The sequence below is a fragment of the Amphiura filiformis genome, chromosome 8 (assembly GCF_039555335.1).
Source record: "Amphiura filiformis chromosome 8, Afil_fr2py, whole genome shotgun sequence".
NCBI lineage: Eukaryota > Metazoa > Echinodermata > Ophiuroidea > Amphilepidida > Amphiuridae > Amphiura > Amphiura filiformis.
Window position 1 is genome coordinate 1,508,383 of NC_092635.1, and position 27,816 is coordinate 1,536,198.

The 27,816-nt window shown below is 37.4% G+C and overlaps 1 protein-coding gene across 1 annotated transcript; it reads right to left on the bottom strand.

The window, feature by feature from the left end:
- Positions 1–995: 995 nt before the first annotated feature.
- Positions 996–24,759, bottom strand: LOC140158418 (lysyl oxidase homolog 4-like). Its single transcript, XM_072181509.1, has 8 exons — positions 24,675–24,759; positions 23,024–23,353; positions 21,848–21,940; positions 20,071–20,373; positions 11,920–12,012; positions 2,629–2,811; positions 1,527–1,832; positions 996–1,003 (listed from the first exon to the last, which is right to left on the bottom strand). Exons 1-8 carry the CDS (start codon positions 24,757–24,759, stop codon positions 996–998), a joined length of 1,401 nt encoding a protein of 466 aa, XP_072037610.1.
- Positions 24,760–27,816: the final 3,057 nt, after the last annotated feature.

Here is a 27,816-nt window from a genome sequence, read left to right on the forward strand (position 1 = left end):
CCACTGGCAAGGAAAGTCAAACATACCACCTCCAAATGAATGTAAAGAAAACCAAACTCCTAGTGTTTTCCAAGCAGCAAATAAATATGGACATGCAGCTAAATGGTGAACCAGTGGATCAAGTTAATGATTTCACATTTAGGTGCTACCTGCTCCACACGGTTGTTTGATAGCATGTAAAATTGAGTCATTTTAAAGAAAAGTTGAACAATGATGGCGCTATTATCTAAAATCTTGTTTGCATCTTTACAAGGGGTAGACCCTTGTAAAATGGTATTAGAACATCAGCAAAAAGGCTGACAAATAACAAGGGAATTTTCAAAAAACTTGTAAGGTATAACTCATATTATTTGGCTAATTCAAATTTAAAATATATGTAAATAGCGCACTCAATTTGTACAAAAGTGTACAGTTTATTGAATTAAAATTAGCAAGAAAAGCAGAAAAAGATGAATAATTTGATATAGAAACGAAAATCTTTGTTAAAAATTGCTACAAAATATATGTGTATATACAGTTTATTAGTGTCATAGCTGTTGGTATTATTCAGGTCTAGCATTGAATATTATAATAATATTATAATAATGTTAAATGATCCCATCAAACAACCGTGTCCAACAACAATGACACCTCAAAGGAGATCCAAAGGTGGCTTGCAATAGCAAGAAACAAATTCAGTAAAATCCAAATCCTACTCAAAGACCGGTCACTCACAATCAAAGTCAAAACTGCTTCAAAGTCAAGACTGCTTCAGGCACTCATATTCCCCATAGGAACCTACGGATGTGGCGCCTGGACCCTGAAGAAGGCAGACACGTACCAAAAAGATCTCAGCCTTTGAACTGTGGTGCTACCGTCATATCTTGCATGTCACTTGGCAAGACAAACACACCAATGAATGGGTTCTTGCCCAGATTGACCCAAAAGTAAGACTCCTGACAACAGTGAGAAAACACACGATACAATACTTTGGTAGCAAGAGGCAGGAAATCTTGCTAGAACCCTGTTGCAAGGAAAAACACAAGGTACATCATGGGAATCAAACATCAAATCCTGGACGGGAATGACCACATACACTGCGACCCAAGCCGCACAAGACAGATGCAAATGGAGGCTCATCGCAAGACTGGCTGCAACCCACCCCCATGATGAGGATGGTACCTGAGTGAGTGAGCGAGTGAGTGGTAAAAATGTTTTAAAACGTTTTGTATGAAAACACACTGCAAAATTTTTTTTAAATGTTTTCAAAATGTTATTGTAAAATATTTTTTGCAAACATTAATTGGCCAAATAAACTGAGCTCAAAAAGAAACTTAATCTTTCACAAGATCATATCTTAAAATCCTGTCCATCAAAATGAGCCAAAATTACGAACAGGTTTACTTTAATACTCTACTCTAAACACATGTCAGTAACCAAGCAGTTATCCAACTGACACAACAGCAAAATGCACTGACAAATGTAAACACATGTCAGCTCATCTATACATTTAGTGTGTGACTTTTAAAGGATCCTTGCATATTTACCTGGTAAACAGCGTAGGCTGACGATATCCTCAGGATTGCATGGCTGTAATGACGTGAATTCGCCAACCTCCTTCACACCAACGGTAAATATTGGTCTATCACTACCACCAAACATTAATGTTTTATGATTATACCAAGACATCATTGTTTCGAATCCAAGTTCTTTGCAGACTTGTATGGCCGTGCTTCGATAGAAATATGTGCTGCAAACAGACCCCCACTCTCCGTCAACGAACCTGAATTCAAGGAGACCTTCAGATGGTTTAGAGCCATTCACCAAACGCCACATATGATTTGTTTCATATTCTAAGTGAAAAGAAAAATGAAAGTTATAATGTAATGCAAAACAAGTCGCCAGATATGTTTTGAGTTATATGCCTTTAAAGATGATATTCCCATAAAAATGAAATTTTGGAATTCTTATTTGCATGATATTTGCCTGTGGTACTAAGTGGGACTAGTTCCTATTCAATCTTGTGTAAGGCATCAAACTAATTGGCCCATTACTCAGAATAGCAATTTGGCAAAAATATCAAGGTATCATTTACAAAATTATCCATATCTTGAAAAGTATTGATGATATTTATATAATTTTGGTATCATGTCTAGTGGTTACATTTTATTCAAATCATGAAATGTCAAAAATGTGACTTGTTCCCGGTTTTGTCGGAGCGGGTCACATTTGTAATTATTGGGTTTAGTCGAATTACCGGCACACACTTTATAGAGACATTATACATCCGTTTCCCGGATGGTGCTCCTGTAGAAAGGAGGGAATTACGACGATACTACTAACTACTACTATGGTGCAATAAACGGACAGAAGGATCACAATGTGATGATATTATTATTTTTGAAAAAGTACGTGACGTAAAACTACTTGACATTGAGTTACATAACCATGGTTAAGCACGATTACCTGATTGACAAGCAATGCCTAATGCCTGGTCATTTATGGAACAATCTGGAAATGAATGTCTAAATACTGATGAAAATTGGTGCATGTTATGGTCGTACGCAATAGTCGCAAACAAGTCTTCACTGTAAAAAATCGTATTCCAAATCATGGGAGCTGAATGATACCCAGTTTGGTATATCATACGATATGGATGTGGTTGCTGGAAACCCAGAAGCTTGCATATTTGAGTGACTTCTGTGTAGTAAACCTCTTGGATTCCGCATACTGATCCCCATGGCTCTTTGTTACGTCTTTGTTCCAAAATACCTCTAAAGTTATTGGTGACTGTCCCATTGCTTGTAATTCTTAACTGCCATCGATCTGTTGCTAAAATATGAAATTTTTTGTCAAATGTGTAAATATGTAAGTATATGCCTATATTTCGTTTTTGGGAGTCTATTTTTTAGAAACTCAAACGCTAGGGATTAAGTGAGTTCGTCTGTAATTTCAATTCATTGTCACGTTTGGCGCATCAATATATCTGATTCCAATAATGGTAATAAAAAATTAGATACCTCTTTGCCTAAATGAGCACGTACCCTCTCACTTTTGAAGTTTTGAAGTAAAAAATTTACAAAACTAACGAAACTGAAAACAAAAATTCACTTCCTTCAACATTCATACATACATACACACATACCTACATATTTTATTTATTTCCATCAAAATACATGCAAGCAAATTTAATAAAACAGCAAAATAGAACTTTATTTTATCCCAATAAAATATATAAATGAATAATGTTACGTTAAAGCATCCCGGGGGTGAGGTGGTGGGGGGAGGCTAGAAAAACAAAGCTAACTACCAAAGGAGGGGGAGGCTGGATAAACAAGGCAACTAAATGAGGTTAGGCATAGAGAGTAGCAAACGAGGTACAGAGAGTAGCAAACTATATAGGTGGAAGACTATTATCGAATTGCAATCGACTAGTTCTTATAAAATTACCCCGAAGGCCTCAAAATCGGCATTTTTACATGTATTTCGATGGGGTGATAATTTAGTGGTGTTTCCTGTATTCAATTCATGTTAGCAACCATTTTATATTCAACATGTGAGTTATTTCGCAGAGTGTTTCAAAATAACGATTGTTCGATGAATAATGACATAAAACTAATTCGTTTTCGTAAAAAATAAGATAAAACTGTGTTTGGTATTATGTTCTCAATTTCATTATTTAAATGGATGGGATGCGCATGCGTCAGGGTGCAGTACACCAAATCACTACACGAAAGGTACAATGGCGTGGCTTGATATTTGTATCACTAAAATGAGCGAATAGCTTTGGGTGTAAATACGAGGCGCGGGTCTACGAGGGTTAAATATTATTATAAAATGGGTCGTCAGATAATCATTTCCAATCTCAACTGAGAATTGGTATTGCATGACGAATCATGGATGATAAATAAAGCACAGACTATAGCAAAGCTTTTATAAAAATTGCTGATGTGAACAGTTCACCTGCCAAACACGTCAAACCGATATCTGTACTGTGACCGCAGATGGCTTTACTCCAATTACTGACAACACAATCAAATATTGAGCGCAAGGAGCCGGCATTGCAGTTAAATAGCTCCAGATTTATCGGGTAGGATGAATCAATCGGTGGCAGCTCAATTAAGCGTAAAACTGTTTTGAATCCCAACAGTTGGCACACTTTTTCAGCTGTGTTGAAAGTAAGGTCCTGTGCACAAATGGATCCCCAGGATCCGTTCCTGTGCTTGTCGAATCGGACTTCCAGTCTTCCGGTGCTATTGTCGCCTCCGTTTTCACTATTGTATAATCGAAGCTCTAGAATAATGAAATGATAAAAATAAGCTAGAGAAGGGTCAAAACCTCTTCAGTTGTTTATACACCCGGTCGAGTTATATAAATGTGGAACCTCGTTCCCGGCCGTGTGACTACGTTGGCAATTTTGCTCCCGAAATACCTCAATTTTTAAAAATGCGGCCGCATAAACATGTCATTTTACTAATGGAGTCCCCCAGACCCATTGCACCATATAGGCGACTTGGAAGAGCAATTCATAGAAGGGTAGTACAACCCTTTCCTTCTTAAAGCAATAATTCAAATTTATTATAATACGTACATTGTAGGCCCATAAAAATGTTGGGACTGCAACAGAAATCGTTTTAATACCAGCGATTCGCCACAGTCATATTGTATAAAACATTGGCTTTGAGGGGCAAAGCATTGGCCTTTGGAGTCAAAACAGTGACCTTGAGAGTCAAAGCCTTTGCTGCAACACTGGTTCTGACAATGTCCTCATTGCAATCGGTGTTGTCGCCTCTCATAATTAGAAATCACAGCTTCTGGTCTTATTATTTGGCATGTCACTGTATTTTAATTATGGACGAAACGCTACTTGGAACTTTACTTTGAATATAATAAGATCTGTAATTCCCTAATCCAAAAAGAGTTACACGTCTACTTACCTGGTAGCTTTACGCATTCTAAAGCAGCGGTGCCAAGCACACAATCTTCTTGCAGAAGTTCAACTGGGCAGTCATATACGTATTTTTCTTTCCCCTGAACAGTTAATCCGATACGGCAGCATCCTCCGGGTGCCCTCTTTGAAAGGATTATTTTTGGAAAGCCCCGTCAAAAATCCCATTTGCCGGCAAGCAACATGAGCGTTAGTGTCACTCCAAAAATCTCCACAGATGGCCATCCATCGTCCTTGGTTACGAAACTGAATATCCCCTTCTGTTTCGTTCACTATTCGGATGTCATTGGGACCTGTAAATAACAATCCATTAGTGAAAGTTGGATCACTGATTGCACTGATGCGTTTAAAATCGCTTTGTATTGTAATGAATATATCAATTTGGCTTTAAACTTCAACATACACAGTGCTAAGTGTGTTAGCTCACAGACAATATTGTTCAAGTTTGCGGCGCAGGCTTACAAAGAAACAATGTTGTTCTAATACAATAGCGAAACAAGCTTAAATTATAAATTAAAATAAATAATAAATTAACCTCCGATAGACAGCAGGGCCGGAAGAATGAGGAAAATTATGGGATAAAGAGTAACAAAAGTTAAGAGTATGAAATTTGACCTCGCAAGAAAACCTCATTTAAATCCATCTCGCTCAGCCAGTGTTGCCGATACCTTACAAGCAGTAAAGGAAGCACAAAGGCGTGGCGAATCAACAATTGACCTCCCAGTCCGAATTCTTAATTACGCCAGTTACGTTTAGCCAACGGAGAGACACTTCATGGATAAACCATCCAATATTTATTGATGTATGTTGATCCACCAACTGGTTCTAACGGAGGAATATTTACTTTATTCAGATTTACACAGAATCAGATTCAGAACGACGCTGACTTGGCAAGCTTAAGAACAAATACTGACAATGTGAGACCAGTACCGGGGGCAAGGGGATGACACTAAATTCACGGTTTTTGTATTGGCACGCAAACCTATAGAGAATTTTGTTGCTCTCAACTAAGTGAGGCAAGGCAGGTATCGATCGGTTATGAATAATTCACATCAACTCTTACCAGTCCGGTCCGACTGCCTGATCAGGAAATACTGCCGAGTCATGCAGCATGTTGCCTGCGCAGGCAATATGGTATTCCACAATGCCGTTAATATACCGTTATTTCTTGGTTTTGTAGGTAAGTAGGTAAGTAGTAAGAAGTAAGAAGTAGGTAAAATATATAAAATTATCAATGGATGTACAATCAGTAGAATTTTTTCATTAATTTTAGTTAAAATAAAGGTAATTTGCATATTTAAATCAAATGTTTTGCTATTTAAATTATTTTCCTCCCGGTGGAATTTTTTTCGCCCGGTGAAAAATTGTCAACTTTCATGTAGCTCATGTGTGTCAAAGTAAAATTTCCTCCGATCTTTTATAAAATTACCAAGAACAATTTAGTCCTTAGTCTGTCAAATTCGGAAGGGTTACCAAAGCCTGATTCGGCAGTATTTCCTGATCAGGCAGTCGGACCAGACTGCTTACTCGACTCATGTGATTGAGGTCACCACATAAAGATGTCGTATGTTTAGCGAATCGCACCTGATGAAAAGAGTAAAAACGCCCTCTATCACGGACTTGGAGGCGGATTTAAGGAAAAGGGCCCTGTCAGCAAAATATCCGGGGGGCCAATAGTAAAGAGTTGAAATCGAAATCAGGAGCGTGTCTGATTTTTTGTTGGGAGGAGAGCAATGACAAAATTTGGTAGTGATCATAGGTTCGGCCCAATGTTATGAGATACGTGCGCGTAGTCATCGAACATTCATTCGATTTCATACTATTTGAAGTAAAAGTTGATGTAGGCCCACATTTGGTAAATTTCGCGCGAAGCGCGCGAAAATTTGCAATTTCACACTATTCTATACCCAAATCGAGGGATTAACAGATTTGTGAGTGTTTAAACAGTACTGAAGAACAAGAAATATTTCCTTTTCTGTTTTTGCTTGATAATCAAGAAGCAAACAAAATCCCAGATTAAGGTCCAGAATCACTTTTAATATCACTAGCGGGACACCCGCGCTACGCGCGGGTCCCCGCTAGGTGAGTAAATGGGAGAGCGTTCACTAAAACAGGAGGAATTACTGAACAGGTAGAATCATTGAAACGGTAAATTTTATTTATCTGAACCTGACCCTCCTTAAGCCTACGTTCCCATTTGAACTTCTTTCTTTCTTTTTAGTTTCTTCTACATGGGCCAATTTTGTTCCATTTAAAAAAAATTCTGCTGCTAAGCTTGCGATTTTCCGTTGACCATGTGTTTTTATTTATTCAATCCCGTTCCCGTTATTTTCTAAATCTGTCCTTTCTTACATTTCCCTTTTAGCTTCTTTTTTATTTGCTGCATAGCTTGTGATTTCCCGTTTTCATGTTATTTATTTAATTCTGTCCTCAGTTTAATAGCCTTTTTATTTAAATTTCCTGATCTTATTATAGCTTTTTTTCTTACATTTCCTGAAGAGTTTTTTTCTTAACTCACATACTCGTACAAACTGTTTGTCCTCATTTGGTTTTCTTTTTTTATTTATAGTAGGCCTACCTCTTCATGTTGTTTGTACTTTTTAACACACATCTTTTTCCCGTATTTATTACGCTACGGTCGTTAATATAATTCATTACGTGTCTCTGCGTCGTTTACGCGTGCCATGGCGTAGTGCTGCGTTACCCGCGCGGTATCGCTGCAGCTACGCGAGCGGCTTAAGCATAAGATACGCCCGTGCGACGCGCAGGGCTAGCTTAGTAACTAACTCCTTTTTTTGTTTACCTAGTATAGCAACGGACCACATTTTCACTGATTTTGAGGCCAATTCTTGACCGTTTTCAACCACATTTTCGCATTACCGTCTCCGTATATTCCTCGATCTCCCGTATGAATTTGGTGACATTGGGATCGAAACTGACGGAGCCTTTATGTGCATGCATAGATAGATACATAGATACATACATACATAGATACAACATTCCCCTATTTATAGTAAGATAATCTGACCTCAAGGAATAGTAAGCCAATACTTTGGTACGCGTGAATTTTGACATTATTGGGGGGTGAAAAATTCTTTAATCCAGAACCGTTTAGCGACAAGTTTATGTTGCCATTTTGAAACTAAGGGGGATTTATCCCCCACCCCCACACCCAAGATCTACGCCTATGCACATTAGGGCCGGATTTGCCTTTTGGGGGGCCCTGGGCTCGGCCAAAATTTGGAGGGCCCCAAACTCACTGTGAGGAAGGCATGTGCATTCAAGTGGCTTAGTTAATTTTGATTTACGTATATGATTGCTGCAGAAGCATAACAATTTAGAGAGAGCCGAGCATATTTTGTTTTCGATTTTACAATGACATTTGCGGGTGAAGCACGGCAATATATCTAACATTGTATTTTGAGAATGTGTAATGCTCTAGGTACCAATTTGTAGTCCTGATTCTGAAATTGTATTGCCAAATATTAAATTTGGGCCCCTGGGGCCCTTGACCTTTGACCTCTTGCTGTCGCCAAAACGGGTAAAATTTAATGAAACTTTTCAAGAATCATAAAATGCGGGCATAAATAGAATGTCCTCTCGCATGCACAGGCATTATAACCTTTTCAGTATTATTCTACCCACCGCACATTTGAACCTTGCAGAAAACAATTAAAGCAAAAAAAATAAATAAATAAATAAATAACAGGGGGCCTTGTCAGCACCTGTTGACTTGCTGACAGCTTAAATCCGCCACTGATCACGGGCACGTCAAAAATCCAATTTTCCAAGAGAGTCTTCCAATTTGATAAGGAAATTTCTTTTTGCTAGAGTAATGTCGAAATTAGGACTTACTATCAACAACACATTACATGTATAAAATATACAAGTGAGTATTTTAAAGTCAGTGGTTTAGAGAAAATATTTGAACATAAGGTCCATATTCTAGTAATATTCTAAGCTATAAGGAAAGGGAATAAAAAACCAAATCACCACAATGAAAATGCATTCGTTTTATAAATAAAGAGACCTAAGAATATACTAGGGTATATTTGATAGGGAAACTGAAGATATAGAGCGAAAGCAATTTGTAGCTAGCCTAGGGCTGTAGCAGCCAACAAAAATTCTGGATATTTAGTTTCCGGTAATTTTGGTTATGAAATACCGGGTGACATGAAACGAGAATGTTTGTTTATTGGCAAAAAATGATTGGCCGTAGCATTGGTGTAACTTTTGGAATTAGTGTTTATAAAAATTAGTTTATAAAAGATTAAATTTTGGACAGCAAGTAACATTCAGCATAATTTTAGAAATATATTGCACCAGCGAAAATTATCATGGATCAACGTGCATATAGTGTCACGGAACATCTTCTTAGTCTTCTTTATTAGTCGCTTATTTTTAAAACTTGAAGGTCACAGCTACCGCGTGACTTTAATGGGGTACTACCTCAGGGGTCCATTATAGGCCCTTCAATGTTTACAATTTATACTCTTCCTATAGGTAGTATTGTAAGACATTTTGGTGTATTGTATCATAATTATGTATGCCGATGACACACAACTTTATGTTGGCTTTAACCCAAAAGATCATGTTTCCACAGCTTCTTCGCTTGAATGCATCAAATCCATAAAGAACTGGATGAATAACAACATGCTTAATAGGATAAACGATGACAAGACAGAGTTTATGGTAATAACATCACCACATCTGAAACACCACATATCTCCTATATCTTTGCTTGTTGAGGACGTTACAATATCTCCTAGTGACAGTGTTCGTAATCTTGGTGTCATCTTTGACTCACAAATGTCCATGTCTTATGTAAAATCTCTCTGCACAAACTTAAACTTCCAACTCCGCAATATTTCGCGTATACGTAGGTTCCTGGACTATCTATGACACCGGCCATCTCGTCACGCGTGCTATTATTCTCTCCAGACTGGATTATTGTAATGGACTCTTCTTGGATCAACCAAAACAGACATCCCGAAATTACAGAGGATCCAGAACTGGGCCGCGAAAGTTATTTGCCAAACGTTGAAACGAGATCATGCCACGCCTTATTTACAACAACTACATTGGCTTCCCGTTGAGGATAGAATTACCTTCAAGATCTTGGCGCTCGTGTTCAAATGCCTCAATGGGATGACACCTGACTACTTATCGCAATGTATTTCTCTTTACATTCCAACCCGTCAAGGTCTCCGTTCAGCCGCAGACACAACTTGCCTCTCTGAGCATAACTCAACAAAAAAGGACATTCTCATACACAGCTCCTCGTATCTGGAACAGTCTACCTTTCATCATCAGAGAGTCTACCACATTTCTAAGACTTTGTTTGTCTTAAATACATGCCTCAAGTTTCTCATATTTGTTGTTTGTATTATGGTTCTTCTTTTTGTTCAGCGCTGCGTTCTTTATGTAGCAGCGCTATATAAGCATCGTGTATGTATGTGTGTATGTAGGTGTGTAGGTATGTATACACCCGAGCACACAGAAATTTCCAGCACGGCGTGTCCAGCCTAGTACGCAGTCTGTGTTATACTACATAGTTGAGTGCATATCATCATAAGAGCTGTGTGAGATCTAGTGGAAAATATGTCACAGAGTTCCCTTCATCCAATCAAGATTTTTTTAAAATATCAAACGAAAGCTAACACTTCCCCCAAAACACTTTTCCCCATTAGATCAACTAATAACGCAATTCAATGTTATAGCAAGACGGATGTGGTAAATCTGTTGAAAAATACCTATCCAAGCACATTGTTTGACCAAAATGTAGGTTCTAAAATTTAAAAATTTAAATTTTTTAAACATTTTATGTCATTAAATGAAAGAGGACAAAAAGTTACTATTTTCGCCTGCAAAAATGGTAGACTATGCCATAGTCGATTTTTGATAAATAAACGTATGTTATTAATCATGATGAACGCATCAGTTGAACTCGAAATTATACTTATATCTATGACATCAAAATACTAATAATGGTTATGAAAAAGTTTATTATAATTATATTAGTGACAGTAACAGTAAACTATACGTAGGCTTATATTATTGAATGCAACATATTATAATGGCATAATTATAATGGCACTTCAATATTGAACAATTCTGATTTAGAATGTAGCAGGTTATTAATCGAGTTAAAAAAGCCCGAGTTAAAAATCGACTATGTACATTGCCTTTTTAACAGGACTTTGACCGGGGACTTAGTCCCTAACACACACTGTCAATCATACTTGTTTATCAATCCAATTTAACCGCAGACACAAAGCCTGGACGTACAAGACGCGCTCATGCACCTAGTACACAAAGCGCCGCATAGTTGTGTATGATGTAGTTATCAATGGTAATGGCACGTGCTTGGAGGATTTAAACCATAACGAGATCTGGGCGACCAATCACAAGCCAGATCCATTTAAAGATGCATTACATCATGGCAAATTTTAGTTAGGCCAGAAATTGGCCCAACTCTTCATAGAATCCCGTGTTAAGAATCTTAACCGCTACCCAAAGTAAGTAGTCCACTTGGGAAGCTAGTAAATAGAGGGAGTACGGTGACTAAAAAGATCAGATGTTAAATTCTATCAATTGCACACAATTAATATAAATCAGAGTTTTATGCACAAATGTAATAGCCAAAGTATACTAAACGGGCAAGTGGACTTCGGAGAAGTCTAGTCAAACAGTTGTAAATTCAATCAACAAATTGATATGTAGGATAATTTATTAAAAAATCTTACCTTCGCCAATCGCCCATTGGATGGTTATATTGAAGTGACTGGGCAACTCATAATTCTCGGTTTCAAGACTTATCGACAACGACCTGACATAAAATGGGGGAGGATACCCCTCATGATGTCCATGAAGTCGAAATATAAAGTCGGGCTCGTTTGCTATAGTCATAATATTATGATCGGATTGCGGGCGGAAATAGCTAAGTGTTACAAACGCGTATCCATCGTGCATTGCTGATATGTACCAGGTACAGTCTGTGAATAGAGGAGACCGTGGATACCCAGGAGATACGACATTTATTGTACTTCTAACAGTTAAATTCAGATGAACTGGAGCTGGACAACCTGTAAAGGAACATAACAATCATTAACCAATAATCAAATCATAGAACCTAGTTACATGTATCTCTCTCGCATGTATATACCTAACCGACTTCGCCATTACTGCGGTGTCCCCAGGTCGGGGATTCCATCTATTACTTATTGTGTGCTAATGTGCTATACAGAATTGTACCCGGGATTGTACATATTAACGGTGATATTCAATACACAATCATGAGTATTGAATTACGAGGGCCAAATACAGTAAACAGTGAATTTCAGCATACAAAAAGTATACTAAAATATATTTATTGGAAAGGTAGTTTTTGGCGGTAAAAGGGTCATACAGGGGTCAGATTTAAAAATTACTCCACTCATTTTAAAAACTATACCAAATTATTCTTTTAGTCATAGGGATTCAGAAAATGTATTGTTTGCCATACCTGTGATATACGGTTCTTGAGGTATAAATCAAAAGGTCAAAGGTCAAATGTTGGGCTCCACAGAGGTCAAAACTAAAATTTGTCTAATTTTAATCAAAATGGTCTTAAGTTGTTCGGCTTGCAAGCATAATAAATCATTTAACGGATTTTGCACTGTTTAAGTTGTTTAATAGAGTTCAACGATTATTGCCTTTTTTCGCCCTGCTACCCTGTAACAAAACATCAAAGATATTTTAAACTATTCTTAATTTCGAGTGTTTTTCTAGGACGAGCCAATTGAGACCCATTTTAAGGAGATCGGAACATTCTTTCAAAGATGACCCAGGCGGAGCCCAAAATTTGACGTATGACATTTCTACTTATAACTTAAGAACGGTACATCAAAGATATGACAAACTATATTGTTTCTGAATCGTTATGACGAAATGAATACGTTGGTATAGTTTTTAAAATGATTGAATCAATTTTCCACCAAGTATATTTTAATTTGGTATGATGTTTAGGCTCCATCTCTTTAATATATAAAAGTGAATAAATTATGTTGCATTAGTGGTGAGTGACACTACTAATTTGTTTAGATTTACTGTTCTATTTGTAACGTATTTAATTATAATAGTCACAAAGTAAATACACTTTTATAAAATATCACCGTGAAAAAATGATTTCGTCAAAATTAACGTTTGTCTTTAACAGTGATTGGCATTTCAGATAAATAATTTGATGGATTTAAAATAATAAAACAGCCCAATTCGGATTCTATACTGTCTCGTGTCTTTTGTTTTGAGTAACGCCATGTTGGATGCTGTAGTGGCAGATTAAAATCGCGAGCGCTATCCGAATCCCGCGGGGCATATACGCGTAGAAGGGCGATTTGTCCGTACGCTGGCGACACAACCGCATAAACGCACTGATTCGATTCTGTCACTACAAAATCCGACATGATTTATTTATAAGTTTATTTTTGTAAACGACTACATGCTGAATTTGAATCTTTTGTCGGTCAAGCAGTATTTGGATACCATTATCCCACAAATAAAAACCCACACTGGCCCACACGGGCCCCACAAGTTTTGTGCGCATACATTGGCATACGACAACAATAGTTAAGAAGACACAAGAGGTCTAATGTTGATTTGCTTGTTGAACAGGGGCCAAAAGTCAAAGTTATATCAATTTTCGTAACCAACGAGGCACACCGACACCGCCTGGCTAATAATTATTTGGTGCAGCAGAGACACTAAAATGAATACACGGGATCGATACACGTGAATTGCTATGCACGATTTTGATATCAGACGAAAATCTTCGTATACCGGGTTAGAAAATGACGAATATCTCCCGTAAATGATTTTTTCTGAAGAAACCAGATGTGGTCTCATACACTTGAAAATACGTGTTGAACAGATATGATAGTCGCTAGAAAGCGCTTTGAAAATTGGCCGTGCGCTTTGAACTCAAAATTTGACCAAAAATATTTTATATTGCGTTGGTCCTATAGCGTGCAGCGTGGTACTACAGCGTGTAGTACAGCTGCACTCACTACTAGGCAGTATAAAAGTCGGCGACGATGACCATTGACCTCAATGGGGTATACAAGCTTATTCACGCACAACCAAGATCAATTACCCGGCTATTGTGACTAGCCTTAGTCATGTCCCTCGACTAATTCTTCGTCTCAAAGAGCTTCAAAGGTCTGAACCAAATGGCCAATTGTGGCTGTGGATTTAACCTACCATGGCGATTTATGCCATGAAGATATAGGGTCGATGACACTGTGCGAGGCAAATTGTTTGTCAATCTTCGAGGTTCCGGAAAAAGATTAGTTTTACTATCTGCGACGTCTGGTTCATATGCTACACAGCAAATAGTTAAAAAGTCTGTAGGATGCAATGGCCTTTGTTTTTATTTATCATATTTCTTCTGAACTTCACATCGCAGATATTTCGAACTATTTTCCTGATACCTTTGGACTTGTAGAGCAATCTGCCTTAATTTTTATAAGAAGTACGGGTCCAAAGGGCACAATTGTTACATTTGCAGTGAATTTGGAGCATGTTTAATTTCCCCCTGTATGATCCTATTGGGGTATGGGGTGGGTCCTATTTTAGTTCGCGTACAGCCTGGCAGACAAAATATTCGAGGTCAGCATACCCGAATTTAAGCAAAGTAATTTGGTTGCAAAACATCATGAAAGGTTGGTCTACCGTTGTAATAATATTTTTTGTGAGACCTGAGAGCACATCAGATACACAAATTGTATTCTGACATTTAACAGTCTTCAATGTAAACTTTATAAATCTAATTTGCTTAAATGTTGTTAGGAAGAAAAGCCGACAATCATGTACAGGGTGTCCCATAAAAAAGAGGCCCCTCATTGCGCCCTCTTTTTGTCTGAAAAGTTGATCAAATATATTTTGGTATGTAAAGAAACCTTCAATTGTTAGCTTTAATAAACCAAAACAATTATTTCAATCGGCTCACAACTTTGGAAGATATGCATTTTTAAAGACAAGTACCCGTTTTTTCACTCTGTCCACGAGTAGCAAACAGAGTGGTTGGGATGTGTCATGCTGTGGAGTGGCCTGCAAGATCACCAGACCTCACACCACTTGATTTCTTCATTTGTGGCAAACTCCAAGATCTTTGCAAACGTATTACTGCCATATTTACAAGTATCCGGCGCACAAGGATGGTACGCAACGCAATTGATGCAATGAGGACTAGGGCTGAAACCTGTATTCGTCAAGGAGGCAACCAGGTAGAGGGCAGAGCAACACATTAAATTAACTTCAAAAGAACCAAAGACAAACTAAACAGCCCTTTTCAGGGCTACCTTTTATTCCAAAAAGAGAAATGACTTAAAAAATGTCAATAAAAAGAAAGCAAGAAACAATAAAGTAAGAAAGTAATTGCAAGTATAGCTAAAGAAGTCCCATCCCACATCAATTTCGCCCAAATTAATGACACTAAACAAAATCCATAACCCATAAGCCCACCGGTAAAGCCCATTCCCTAAAATAAAGTTGTTATTTTATAAAGTTATCATCGAGGAATGTTTTATATTCATGCATGGTATATGCCCTTTTCAATCTTTGAAGTAGCCAAACCTCCTCCGTCGACAGAGTGAAAAACGGATACATTTCTTTGAAAGGGTATATCTTCAAAGGTTATGAGCCGATTGAAATAAAAGAGAGCGCAATGAGGGGCCTCTTTTTTTGGGGACACCCTGTATATCTTCAATACAAAAGGTCAAAATTTGCACATGATGGTCGATTTTCATCCCAGCTACATATACTTTAAGTACGTAGCAGTAGATTTATAAAGTCTACCAAGTTTTACTTCGAGGACTGTTAAATGTCAATTTTCGATAATTTGCTGTAAAATTTGTATTATATCGGAATTATTTTTAATCGAAATTATTTGATATCATCAGAACATTCCTCGTGTGCAGAATGCAAGTTGGTGTGTCTGATATGCTCGCAGGTCCCACAAAAAATACTGGGCAAAGGTGGGTGACCGAGCCCTTAAGAAAACTGACGAAATATTGTATGTGTCAGTTTTTGTGCCAAGAAACAGAAGAACCATAACAAAATTACGCCTGTGACTTATGCATACAAATTATTACTAACTGGCTGTCAGATGAACATTCCCAATCATAACACGTCAATTGGGAATGGGTATTACTGATTGCACGATAAAATTATGGATGATAAGTGATAATTAAAGCACACTGCAATGTAAAGTACACTGTAATGTGAATATTTCATTACCTGCAAAACACTCCAAACCAACGTCTTTATTGTGATCGCAGATGGCTTCACCCCAATTACTGACGTCACAATTAAGTATTGAGTGCAAGGGATCGGTAGTGCAGTTAAATAGCTCTAGATTAATCGGGTAGGATGAATCAATAGGTGGCAAGTCAATTAAGAGTGAAACGGTCGTGAATCCCAACAGTTGGCATATTTTCTCAGCTATGTTGAAAGTAAGGTTCTGTGTACAGATAGATCCCCACGAACCGTTATTATGCTTGTCGAATCGGACTTCTAGTCTCCCACTGCTATTGTCGCCTCCATTTTTCACTATTGTTTAATCGAAGCTCTAAAATAATGAAATAATAAAACATATCAAACTGGAGATAGGTCAAAACCTTTTCAGTGTTTTCACGGCCGAGTTATATAAATGTGCGAGGCTATGTTGATAAGTGTTCACGTCACCAATAGCGAGTAACATCTGCACCGGCTGTGCTATGCTGGGCTATGCTGTGCATTAGCATCTACCCTCCACAAAATCCATTTGTATGAATTCTCCTCGAAAGACCTAACTTTTTTTGCATCATTTGTGACCATCCATCTCAAACCGCTCGTAAAGTCGGCAAATTGTAGTTCGAGTTACGGTGAAAAATATGCTCAGAGGTTGTATTCATATGTCCCTAATATTTGTCCGACATGTTTCTCATTTTAGTCCAGTCAAACACCAATCTTTAATCCTATTGTTGAAGAGGATAATAAGCTTATACTTATGTGTAGCAAGTCTTTGTTTGCTTTGGCTAAATCCTGTGCAAGTGGTGGGTTAACCAACAATTAACAATGAGAGGACATTCCTGAACCTCGTTCAGTTGGGGATGATTTGAAGTGACCGCCAATTATGACCATTTGATATTTAATGCTAGCAATGTGGAAAAAAAAAGAAATAAGTAGTGCAAAATAATGTACCCTTTTACTGAAGGAGCAAAGTTTAACAAGTTATAACTCCGCTTCTGGATATCGTTTGAAGTCAAATGATATATCATTGTAAAGCTTATGATATATATTTCTAAACACGGAAGAAAACAAATTTGATCAGGGGCCGACTTTACGAGCGTTTCGACCTGGACGGTCACATTTTTGTAGCAGTTGTCCCCACCTTTTGCCCCAGAAATACCTCAATGTTTAAAGTTGTGGCCGCACAAACATGTCACTTTATTAATGGAGTACCCACAGATTCATAGCATAATCCCCCTAAAAAGTCAACTTAATTATATTACATTATAGGCCGATATAAATGCTGTTACTTCAAATAAAAGCGTTTCGTTTTTAATACCAGTGAAAACACCTTTTCCCCAAATCCACTGCAGAATGCACAACAAAAGACACTAATTAAATATTTTGATATTTTAATCAAAGGTTAAGTATGATTTCACAATAATATCATGAGTCAACATAAATACATACATACAAACAAACAAATACACTCTTTGGTAATTGTACTTATCCAGCAGTCTTCTTCTTGATGTAGATTGTAAAGTTCTATTTCTCATTGCTCTTGATGTATCCACTGATTCACCTGTCCTGCGAAAATTACTGTTCAGCGAAGTCCACTGAAGACTTTGCATAAAATCCTCGCACATTTGATCTCCAAAATGATGCTCTTTTCACCTTGCACACAATTTCTAATGAAAAACAGGCTTGCGTTGCAATTGTCCTCATGTTTCCACTTACATTGACAGATATGTTGTTTCATAAACCAGACTTGAGCGAGTCGACAGAAGTAAATGTTTCTTTCTTGGAAGAGGTACGCACTTTGACTTTAACTAGATCTTTTTCTTCTTCCTTATAAGTGCCTCCCTCATATGTATGAGTATTATCGCACTGCGTTCAGACAAGCTGTACTAATTTTTTTACTCTGGAACCTAGAGTAGATGAGTGTATTTTGAATCTTCTCCGATAATACTGGCTAGTACATGTAGTACATTGACTACAATACTTCTGGTTCGCAATTTCCTTCCTTTGTAGGAAATAGACTGTAAGTACATTAGCTCTTCCACAGCAACACTGTTTACTGTGTAGTATTATGTTTACATTTGCTTATACCAAGCACTGTCAAGTCCCATTATATCAATAGCCAATTGCTATTTTACAACACAAGATGTATTCTTTGAAATGCCCTAGCCTTAAGTATAACATGAACATTTCACATTGCATCACTTTTTGAGGGGAAACCTATATGATGTCACTGTATTTTGATAATGGACGAAACTCTACTTGGAACTTAACTTTGAATATAATAAGACCTGTAAATCCTTAATCCAAAAAGAGTTACACTAGACTATGGGACATGGGCATTTATCTTTCACTTCCGTAGTCCACTCTTGGGCAGAACATAAAAACATAACAAATCAAGAGTAAATATATGTCTGAATTAATATCCAAAAAGTTCCCACGTTTTACTTTACTCATTTAGGAGTTATTTGGGGTTAAAATGTGTTTTCGTGATTTTTTTCCATTTTGCCCAAAATTTCAAATATTAAAATAGCTGTAACTTTAAAAATAAATTGAGTAGAAATTTCATTTCTATTGTAGGTGTTACATGTCATATGGATTCCCAACACTGGTGAATAAAAATGTCATAGCACAACTCTAAAATATAAAAAAAATGGCAAAAACCATATTTTTGTGCTATTTTGGCCATTTTTGACCTAAAAATGTAATTTAAAAATGGGAAAAAAAATAAATATATATTTTCTTGATTTAAAAAATATGTCATTATATCAACCTAGTTATTCTGAACAAAAAAGTTAATGATGGTGAATGTCTGTGACCTATAGTTTTTGATCTATGGCCCTTTCAAATTCACATATGGACTAAAATAGCATGTTTTTGTCAATTTTTCCAATATTAGGCTGAAAATGGTACTTTTTGTAATTTTAACAAAATTTTCAGTGTTTGGAAAGTGGGAACTTCACATATATTATGGATATATTATAGTACTTTCATTTTAAGCTAGTTGTAGATCCATGTTTCGGTTTCCATGGCAGAAGCAATTATATCGTCAATTTTACTACTTTCAATGCAGCAAAATCATTTTAGTCATCATTTTACTGCATTGAAAGTAGATAAAATTGGTGCTACCACGGTAGTGGGCATACTAGTGGATCTTGAAATAGCTTAACATTAAAGTAAAATTACATGTTCATATTATTAAGTGAAGTTCCCACTTTCCAAAAACTAACAAGTTGGTTAAAATGGCCATAAAGGACCATTTTTGGCGTAATATTGGAAATATTGAACAAAAACATGCTATTTTAGTCCATATATGAATTTGAAAGGGCCATAGATCAAAAACTATAGGTCACAGACATTCACCATCACTAACTTTTTGTTCAGAATAACTAGGTTGACATAATGACATATTTTTTAAATCAATAAAATTTATATTAATTTTTTTCCCCATGCAAAATTACATTTTAGCTCAAAAATGGCCGAAATAGCACAAAAATATGGTTTTTGCCATTTTTTATATTTTAGAGTTGTGCTGTGACATTTTTATTCACCAGTGTTAGACATCCATGTAATATGTAACATCTACAATAGAAATGAAATTTCTACTCAATTTATTTTGAAAGTTACAGCTATTTTAATATTTGACATTTTTGGGCAAAAATGGAAAAAAATCACAAAAACACATTTTTTAACCCCAAATAACTCCTAAATTACACAGTAACGTGCAACTTTTGAAAGTGGGAAATGTTATATTATTGATCAGTGATATAATAGCTATATTTTCATGTATAAACCATCCTCTACCCAGAAAGGGAGAACGAAAACTACTTTCTGAAGCACTTAGCAAGCCTTGTCCCATGGTCTACACGTCCCCTTACCTGGTAGCTTTATGCATTCTAAAGCAGCGGTGCCAAGCACACAATCTTCTTGCAGAAGTTCAACTGGGCAGTCATATGCGTATTTTTCATCCCCTAAACAGTTAATACGATACGGCAGCATCCTCCGGCTGCCCTCTTTGAAAGGATTCATTTTGGAAAGCCCCGTCAAAAATCCCATTTGCCAGCAAGCAACATGAGCGTTAGTGTCACTCCAAAAATCTCCACAGATGGCCATCCATCGTCCTTGGTTACGAAACTGAATTCCCCCTTCTGTTTCGTTCACTATTCGGGTGTCATTGGGATCTGTGTAATACAACAATCCATTATTGAAGGTTGGATCACTGATTTCACTAATGCGTTTTAAATCGCTTTGTATTGTAATGAATATGTCAATTTGCTGACATGTTTAAAATGTTTTGTACAATTTTTTTTTAAATATCATTAATTTTAGTCAGTCACCTTTACTCCTCTCTTAACTTATTTGAGTTTCAAAATATTCACAATCTTATTTGAGTTTCATTTTTGAAGCCTTTAACTTCAACATATACAGAGTTGACATGTTTATATTGAGAAAAGCAGGCTACATTTCAAAAAATATTTAACCCAGTCTCTTCACTACAGCGCTAATATAAAGCTTGTTAGCTCAAAGAAAAGATTGCTCAAACACAATATTATTCAAGATTGTGCTGCACGCGTACATGGAAACAAGCTTAAAATATAAAATAGCCCCGATAGAGAGCAGGACCTTAAGAATGAATGAAATTAAGGGGTACAGAAAAACAACGACACCCCGTCACCCAGTAGAGACAGCCCGTCACCATTGAGTTTATTCTTGCTTTCTTGGTCCCACTTGGAGTGATTAGTCGTCGTATGGGAGTCTAAGGCTGCGGCCTTGATGTTTTTGTTGATACTGGGCCCCAGTATCAAATAAAAAACAAATCCACCGGACCAGGAGGTCCGAGGACGAAAACTCCCATACGACTGAACACTCCAAGTGGGAACCCCAATATAAGAGCCCCGCAGGGCAAGAAAGCAAGCGTAATCTTAATGTCGGTAACATTAAATATAGAAAGCAATAGTAACCTTAAGGGGGTACTACATCCCTCGATAAATGTATGCCCATTTTTGCATTTTTCTCAAAAACTAATTCACAATGGTAACAAAAGTTATGTATATTACAGGGGCAAGGAATCCAGTTACTACAGTGGGATTTCAATGACCCAAGACAAGCGGTTCGTTATTTATGATAAGAAATAAGGTACCGCTAGGATGTACCTCATTTCCTATCATATATACTGAACCGTTTGTCTTGAGTCACTGAAATTTCAGTGTAGTAATTGGATTCCTTGCCCCAATAATATGCATAACTTTTGTAACCAGCGTGTTATTATGTTTTGAGAAAATGCAAAAATAGTCACAAATTTACCACAGGGTGTAGTACCCCTTAATGTCAGTATAAAGTTTTATTGAACTATTATATGATATTATAAACATGCTTTGATTAGTGTAGGATAAGTTATTAAAAAATCTTACCTTCGCCAATCGCCCATTGGATGGTTATATTGAAGTGACTGGGCAACTCATAATTATCTGTTTCAAGACTTATCGACAACGACCTGACATAAAATGGGGAGGGTACCCTCATGATATCCATGCAGTCGAAATATAAAGTCGGGCTCGTTTGCTATAGTCATAATATCATTATCGGATTGCGGAATGAAATAGCTAAGCGTTACAAACGCGTATCCATCGTGCATTGCTGATATGTACCAGGTACAGTCTGTGAATAGAGGTGACCGTGGATACCCAGGAGATGCGACATTTATTGTACTTCCAACAGTTAAATTTAGATGAACTGGAGCTAGACAACCTGTAAAAGAACAGGACAATCATTAACCAATAATCAAATCATAGAATATAGTTATGCAGTTTAAAACAGCAGCAAGCAACCTAATTAAAGTACAAGACTTCAACATCAATGACTAAGCACAACACACGAGCACACCATTATTAATAAATAAATAAATTTTGGATTTATAAAGCGCCTTTCTCCAGATCTTAGAGGACTCAAAGCGCTGTAATTTCGCTGCAATGGTGAATCATCACAATCAGATCGCATCAACTAGGCCAGTTGCTGCCGAACGGCGCACACCTATCCGCATTTAGATTGTAACATCCACCAAATCTGTGCAGCTCCCCAAATTCCAATATTCCTGCTCGTCTAGTTCCAAAAGGGACGTTGTGCACATGTGCAGCACCACAAAGAAGAAGAAGAAGTTACATGTATCTCTCTCGCATGTATATTCATCTCTACTCTCTTTTTTCCTCTAATTATATTTAATTCTATTTGCCTTTCTAGTCCAGTCAAAGTGGCTTTTGACACACGACTATTTGCAATAGAATTATTCACACTGCTTTGAATTTCCATGAGCAGCATACAAAAAAAAGTATACTTGATGGAAAGGTAGTTTTTGGCAAGAAAAGGTAACTGTAAAATATCACCCAAAATTAATTTCGTCTTAAATGTTTGTCTTCAAAGCTACATAAGTGATTGGCATTTTAGGAAAATAATTTGATGGATTTAAAATAACAAAAACAGTCCAATTTGGATTCTATACTGTGTCGCGTCTGAGAGTATAACGCCATTGTTAGATTTTGTAGTGACAGATTCAAATCGCGAGCGATAACCTTATCCCACGGGGCGTGTGTACACGCGTAGAAGAGCGATTTATCCCTACGCTGGCGACGCAACCGCGTAAACGCACTTATTTGTTTATGTCACTACAAAATTTAACATGATCATTCCCAATATCAACACGTCAATTAGGGATGGGTATTATTAATTGCGCGAAAGATTATGGATGATAAGTGATAAATGAAGCACACTGCAGACTATGACCGGGTCTATGACAAAATCTGTCATTATTTTAGCTGAATAATGTGAATATTTTACCTGCAAAACACTCCAAACCAACGTCTTTATTGTGATCACAGGTGGCTTCACCCCAATTACTGACGTCACAATTAAGTATTGAGTGCAAGGAACCGGTAGTGCAGCTAAATAGCTCTAGATTTATCGGGTAGAATGAATCAATCGGTGGCAAGTCAATTAAGCGTAAAACATTCTTGAATCCCAACAGTTGGCACATTTTCTTAGCTATGTTGAAAGTAAGGTCCTGTGTACAGATAGATCCCCAGGTTCCGTTATCGTGCTGGTTGAGTCGGACTTCCAATCGTCCAATGCTATTGTTGTCTTCGTTTTCACTATTGTATAATCGAAGCTCTATAATAATGAAATAATAGAAATACCCAAACTGTAGAAGGGTTCAAAGTGCAGTTGTTTGATTTTTGATATGTTATCGAAAACACATGTAAAAAGAGCTAAAAAGTGACTCAAGCATAAATACGGCGTATATTATACGCGCAAGCGGGTTCACGCAGAGGTATTAAATAGATTGCGATTTTCCATACGCCATTCGCCGACCATTATTATTATTATTATTATTATTACAATACTTATAGGGCGCTCTACGGAGCACACGGCGCCTTACAAAAGCGACAAAAACACAATAAAGCAACATACAAGCAAAATACAGAAAACAAAAAGAAATGCAGAAAAATTAACTCTGGAACAAGTGTGTTTTCAGGCATTTTTTGAATATTGACACAGACGCCGATTCCCTGATGTCAACGGGGAGACTATTCCAAAGGTGAGGTGCAACAACAACAAACGAATTATCTCCGACTCGTTTTTTAGATCGAGGAACAACAAGTCTTGTTGCATCAGTAGAAGAACGAAGTCTGTGTCTGTATCCGCCAGTAGCTGCATCCTGAAGTAGCTGGACAAGATCAGTGAGATATGTAGGGGCCTGGTTATTTAGACATTTAAATGCATATAGAATGATTTTGTAAATAATTCTCTGTTTTACCGGTAACCAATGGAGAGACAGCATACATTGCACGTTAATACGCACGTTTGTACGTACGTATGTATCGCATGATGACACACAATCAACCAACGCTTATGTGGTGGCGCCCTGTCCTATTGTCAGTAATCTGGTGGTCATAGCGTTATTTGGGCCGATTTCTTTTGCATGCAGCGACATGCCGCAAAATACTTTACTTTGAATATAATAAGACCTGTAACTAACAAGGGAGAGCGTGGCGCAATGGTTAGGGTACTTGCCTTTAGTGCATGAGGTCCCGGGTTCGATTCCCGGCGGTGGCGATTTGCTGGGATATTGACTTGGAAAAAAAAAAGTCTGAAATTAATTAGCAACATCTGTAGATTAAATTCAGACTTCCGCTCTCCCATGGTTCATTTAGAATTGGGTAAATGAATCATGAAAGTACTCCGTCCTTCGGAGGGGACGTTAAGCCGTCGGTCCCGTGTGCAGAGAGGCATACCTGTACATGTATCTCGCAGCCAGTTTCGAAAAGAGTAGGGTGTTAACCCCTGACTGTTCCTAACCCGTCCCGGCGTTCAAATGGACCCCAATGGAAATAAGCTTCAATAGAGGCTTTCTTGGGTTATCCAGGGTTGTCACAACCCGAACAAATCAAATCTAAAACTCTCTAATCCAACCAGAGTTACGTCGTCTTACCTGGTAATATTTGGCATTCTAAAGCAGCGGTGCCAATCACACAATCTTCTTGCAGAAGTTCAACTGGGCAGTCATAGATGAACATTTCTTCCCCTAAACAGTTAATCCGATACGGCAGCATCCCCGTGTGCCCTCTTTGAAAGGATGTATTTTGGAAATCCCGTCTCTAATCCTAATTGCCGGCAAGCAACATGAGCGTTGGTATCACTCCAAAAATCTCCACAGATGGTCATCCATCGACCTTGATTCCGAAACTCAATTACTCCTTCTGTTGTGTTTAATCGTATGTCATTGGGATCTGTGTAATACGACAACACGTTATTCAAGGTTGAATAAAATGATTTCACTAAATCCATTGCAAGAGAAATAACGGGTTTAACCACCACTAATTGCAACAGAATCCATTCAGAAAAGCATATTTAAAAGGATACTACATACAAGAAACGTGATATATAACAGACGTATTAACTTGTTCTCTAAAATCTCAGCAATTGAACATCCCAGTAAGAGAAATGTTGGTGCGTTGGATAAAGCTTTACATTATTTTGGTATGTTTAAACATAATTGTTAGAATTCGTTTGAATATCCTTCATTTACTTCCTTTGACGCACCATAAAAAAAAAAAAAAAAACGTGTTCATGTTAGTTTTTTTTTCAAATGTTTGCCCCGTTTAAAACCACGCAGTATCGATTGAATTTTAGAAGCCCATTTTTGGAATGACGTTTTCGAGAATGATGTATATTCATACGTAGCGGTAAACGTAAATAGAAAGCAAATTAATATTTCTACTCAAATTTGGTACACTCACCATGCTCACCGGAGTGCTTTCACCGGGTCAACCGGCGTCTTCAGCGGATGTTATTGCTCTGAAGATTGTTGTTGCTAGTGATGTAGTCACAGATGTTGATGACGTCAAACCTCAAGATGTTGTGCCGCCCCTTTGTTCCGGGGTCCAACCCTTTGTCACGGTTCAGTCTGGGTCTTTTAGTTCTGATATGGATTGCTTCCAAGACCTTGCGAGGGAAGTTCTTGGACTCCCTTTCTAACACTTTTACGCTCTCCAAGTCTCCCTGTCTGGGACAACCTGCTGACCCCCCAGAACCAATGGGGTGGCATAACATCTTCAAGTTTGACGTCATCAACACATGTGACGTCATCGGAGGTGTCCTAGTACTACATCACTAGCAACAAGAGCAATAACATCCGCTGAAGACGCCGGTAGCGCTCCGGTGAGTGTACCAAATTTGAGTAGCGTAGAATTATAAATTTGCTTTCTATTTCTGTTTTCGAGAATGTTGCAAAAAATCTGCGTTGTTAATTTATCGATAATTATTTTGAATGCGGAACGTTAATTTTGACATCGATACGTCCGATATTGCAGCAGAGGCGATAATAGTGCTGCACAAGCTTGAAAGTATTGTGCATTTTTCCAGAAGCACCAAATTTGGCCCAGTTGTAGATTTTAATGTGCTTTACAAATCGGGAGTAAGGGCCAAATTCAAAATGGCCACTGTTGAGTAAAATTATAACAATATTTGTCACTTTGTCATATCTGTTTACCGTAATAATACAAACTTTGTTAATTTGATCTACTTTTAACTTTCCAAAATGGCCAAAAAATTACCAGCTCACAGAAGTCAAATTTGTAGAAATTGTAATTTTACTCTGTGGCGGCCAATTTGAATTTGACGGCCACCTTGGAGGGAAATAATTTTGGCCCTTACTCCAAATTTGTTCAGCACATCAAAAGTTACAACTGAGCTAAAGTTGATGATTTTCCAGAAAATTGCACAATATTTCTGATATTTTACACGCTTTAAACGTTGATTATGACTGTAAACTTAAATATGACTGTAGCCTCATGTTCCATGACCGGTAGCCATAGTAACACATTCTGCTGCTAAAAATAAAAAATGTTATAAGGTTCGTTGTGAAATATTATGACATCACAAGTTATAGTGTATGTACTGAGCTTAAAAATCTTACTCTCGCCAATCGACCATTTGATGGTTACTCTGAATTTACCGTACGCCACAGTATGGTCTGTTTGCAGACTCATCGACAACGACCTTGCATAAAATGGGAGTGGGTACTCAAAATTGCCATTTAGTCGAACTATAATGTCAGTTTCGTTTGCTATAGTCATAATATCACCATCGAAAGAATCGAAAGAGCCAATCGTTATGACTGCGTATCCTTCGTGCATTGCCGATATATACCAGGAACAGTCTGCGAAGAGAGGAGGTCGTTTTGGATACCAAGGAGATGTCACATTCAATGTACTTCCAACAGTCAAGTTCAGATGAACTGGAGCTGGGCAAGCTGTTTGAACAACAGAATAATACATATTAATGAGTGGGATCTGGTTATCACTATAAGGCCACTTGTATCTTTCTTCTTTACCCTCTTTCTTCGTTACATACACTAGCTATTAAAAGTAATTACTTCTGAACATTTTTTGTGTACTTATCAGACTAGTATTTTTCTACTCACCTGGTAAACAACTAAGGTTAGATAACATTTAAAACAGTGTTATTTTCAATAAAGATCAAGAACATTATGCACATTAATCTAACACAGGATACACGTTTGAATGATGGTTTATATAAATACCGGGTTCACAAGATGTTTCATCCCAAGAGTTCAGGCAATTGACATAACGGCCATCGCATAAATAGTATAAGCTCCAGCACTCTACACCACTATCCTCCTCACCACAGGAGAATTGACCAGTTGGGCAAGTATCATCTAAAAACAACATACAACCACCACGTTATGGGGGCATGAAAAACACATGTCCCTGACGCGTCCGTTGCTGTCAAACGGTTTATTACACAGCTACTGACTGTATCATTGTACATACTCTGTCATTCAAATACGATAGGGATCAAAAGAAAATTTCAATCCGAGATAGGGAGTCATAAGATGACTCTGGTCACTGACATATTCATGACACGCTTCCTAAGAAAATGACGACTCTTTAGTATTTTATTAAAACAGTCAAACATGGTAAATTACAATCAAATTCATAAATACCTCCCATACCCCTACACACCCAGCAACATCCACGGATGCACTCTTACACTTATCATTGCACAAAAATTATGTTACAACATAATTAAAATATTACAACATGACAGGG

What these genes read in the sequence shown, in the direction of transcription:
- LOC140158418 (XM_072181509.1), bottom strand. Translation starts at nt 24,759, where the DNA reads ATGTTCATCTATGACTGCCCAGTTGAACTTCTGCAAGAAGATTGTGTG. An exon ending in TGGTTTGGAGTGTTTTGCAG is followed by an intron (nt 21,941 to 23,023) that starts GTAAAATATTCA and finishes GTTCTTTTACAG; the next exon opens with GTTGTCTAGCTCCAGTTCAT. An exon ending in GTCACCTCTATTCACAGACT is followed by an intron (nt 20,374 to 21,847) that starts GTACCTGGTACA and finishes TGTATTACACAG; the next exon opens with ATCCCAATGACACCCGAATA.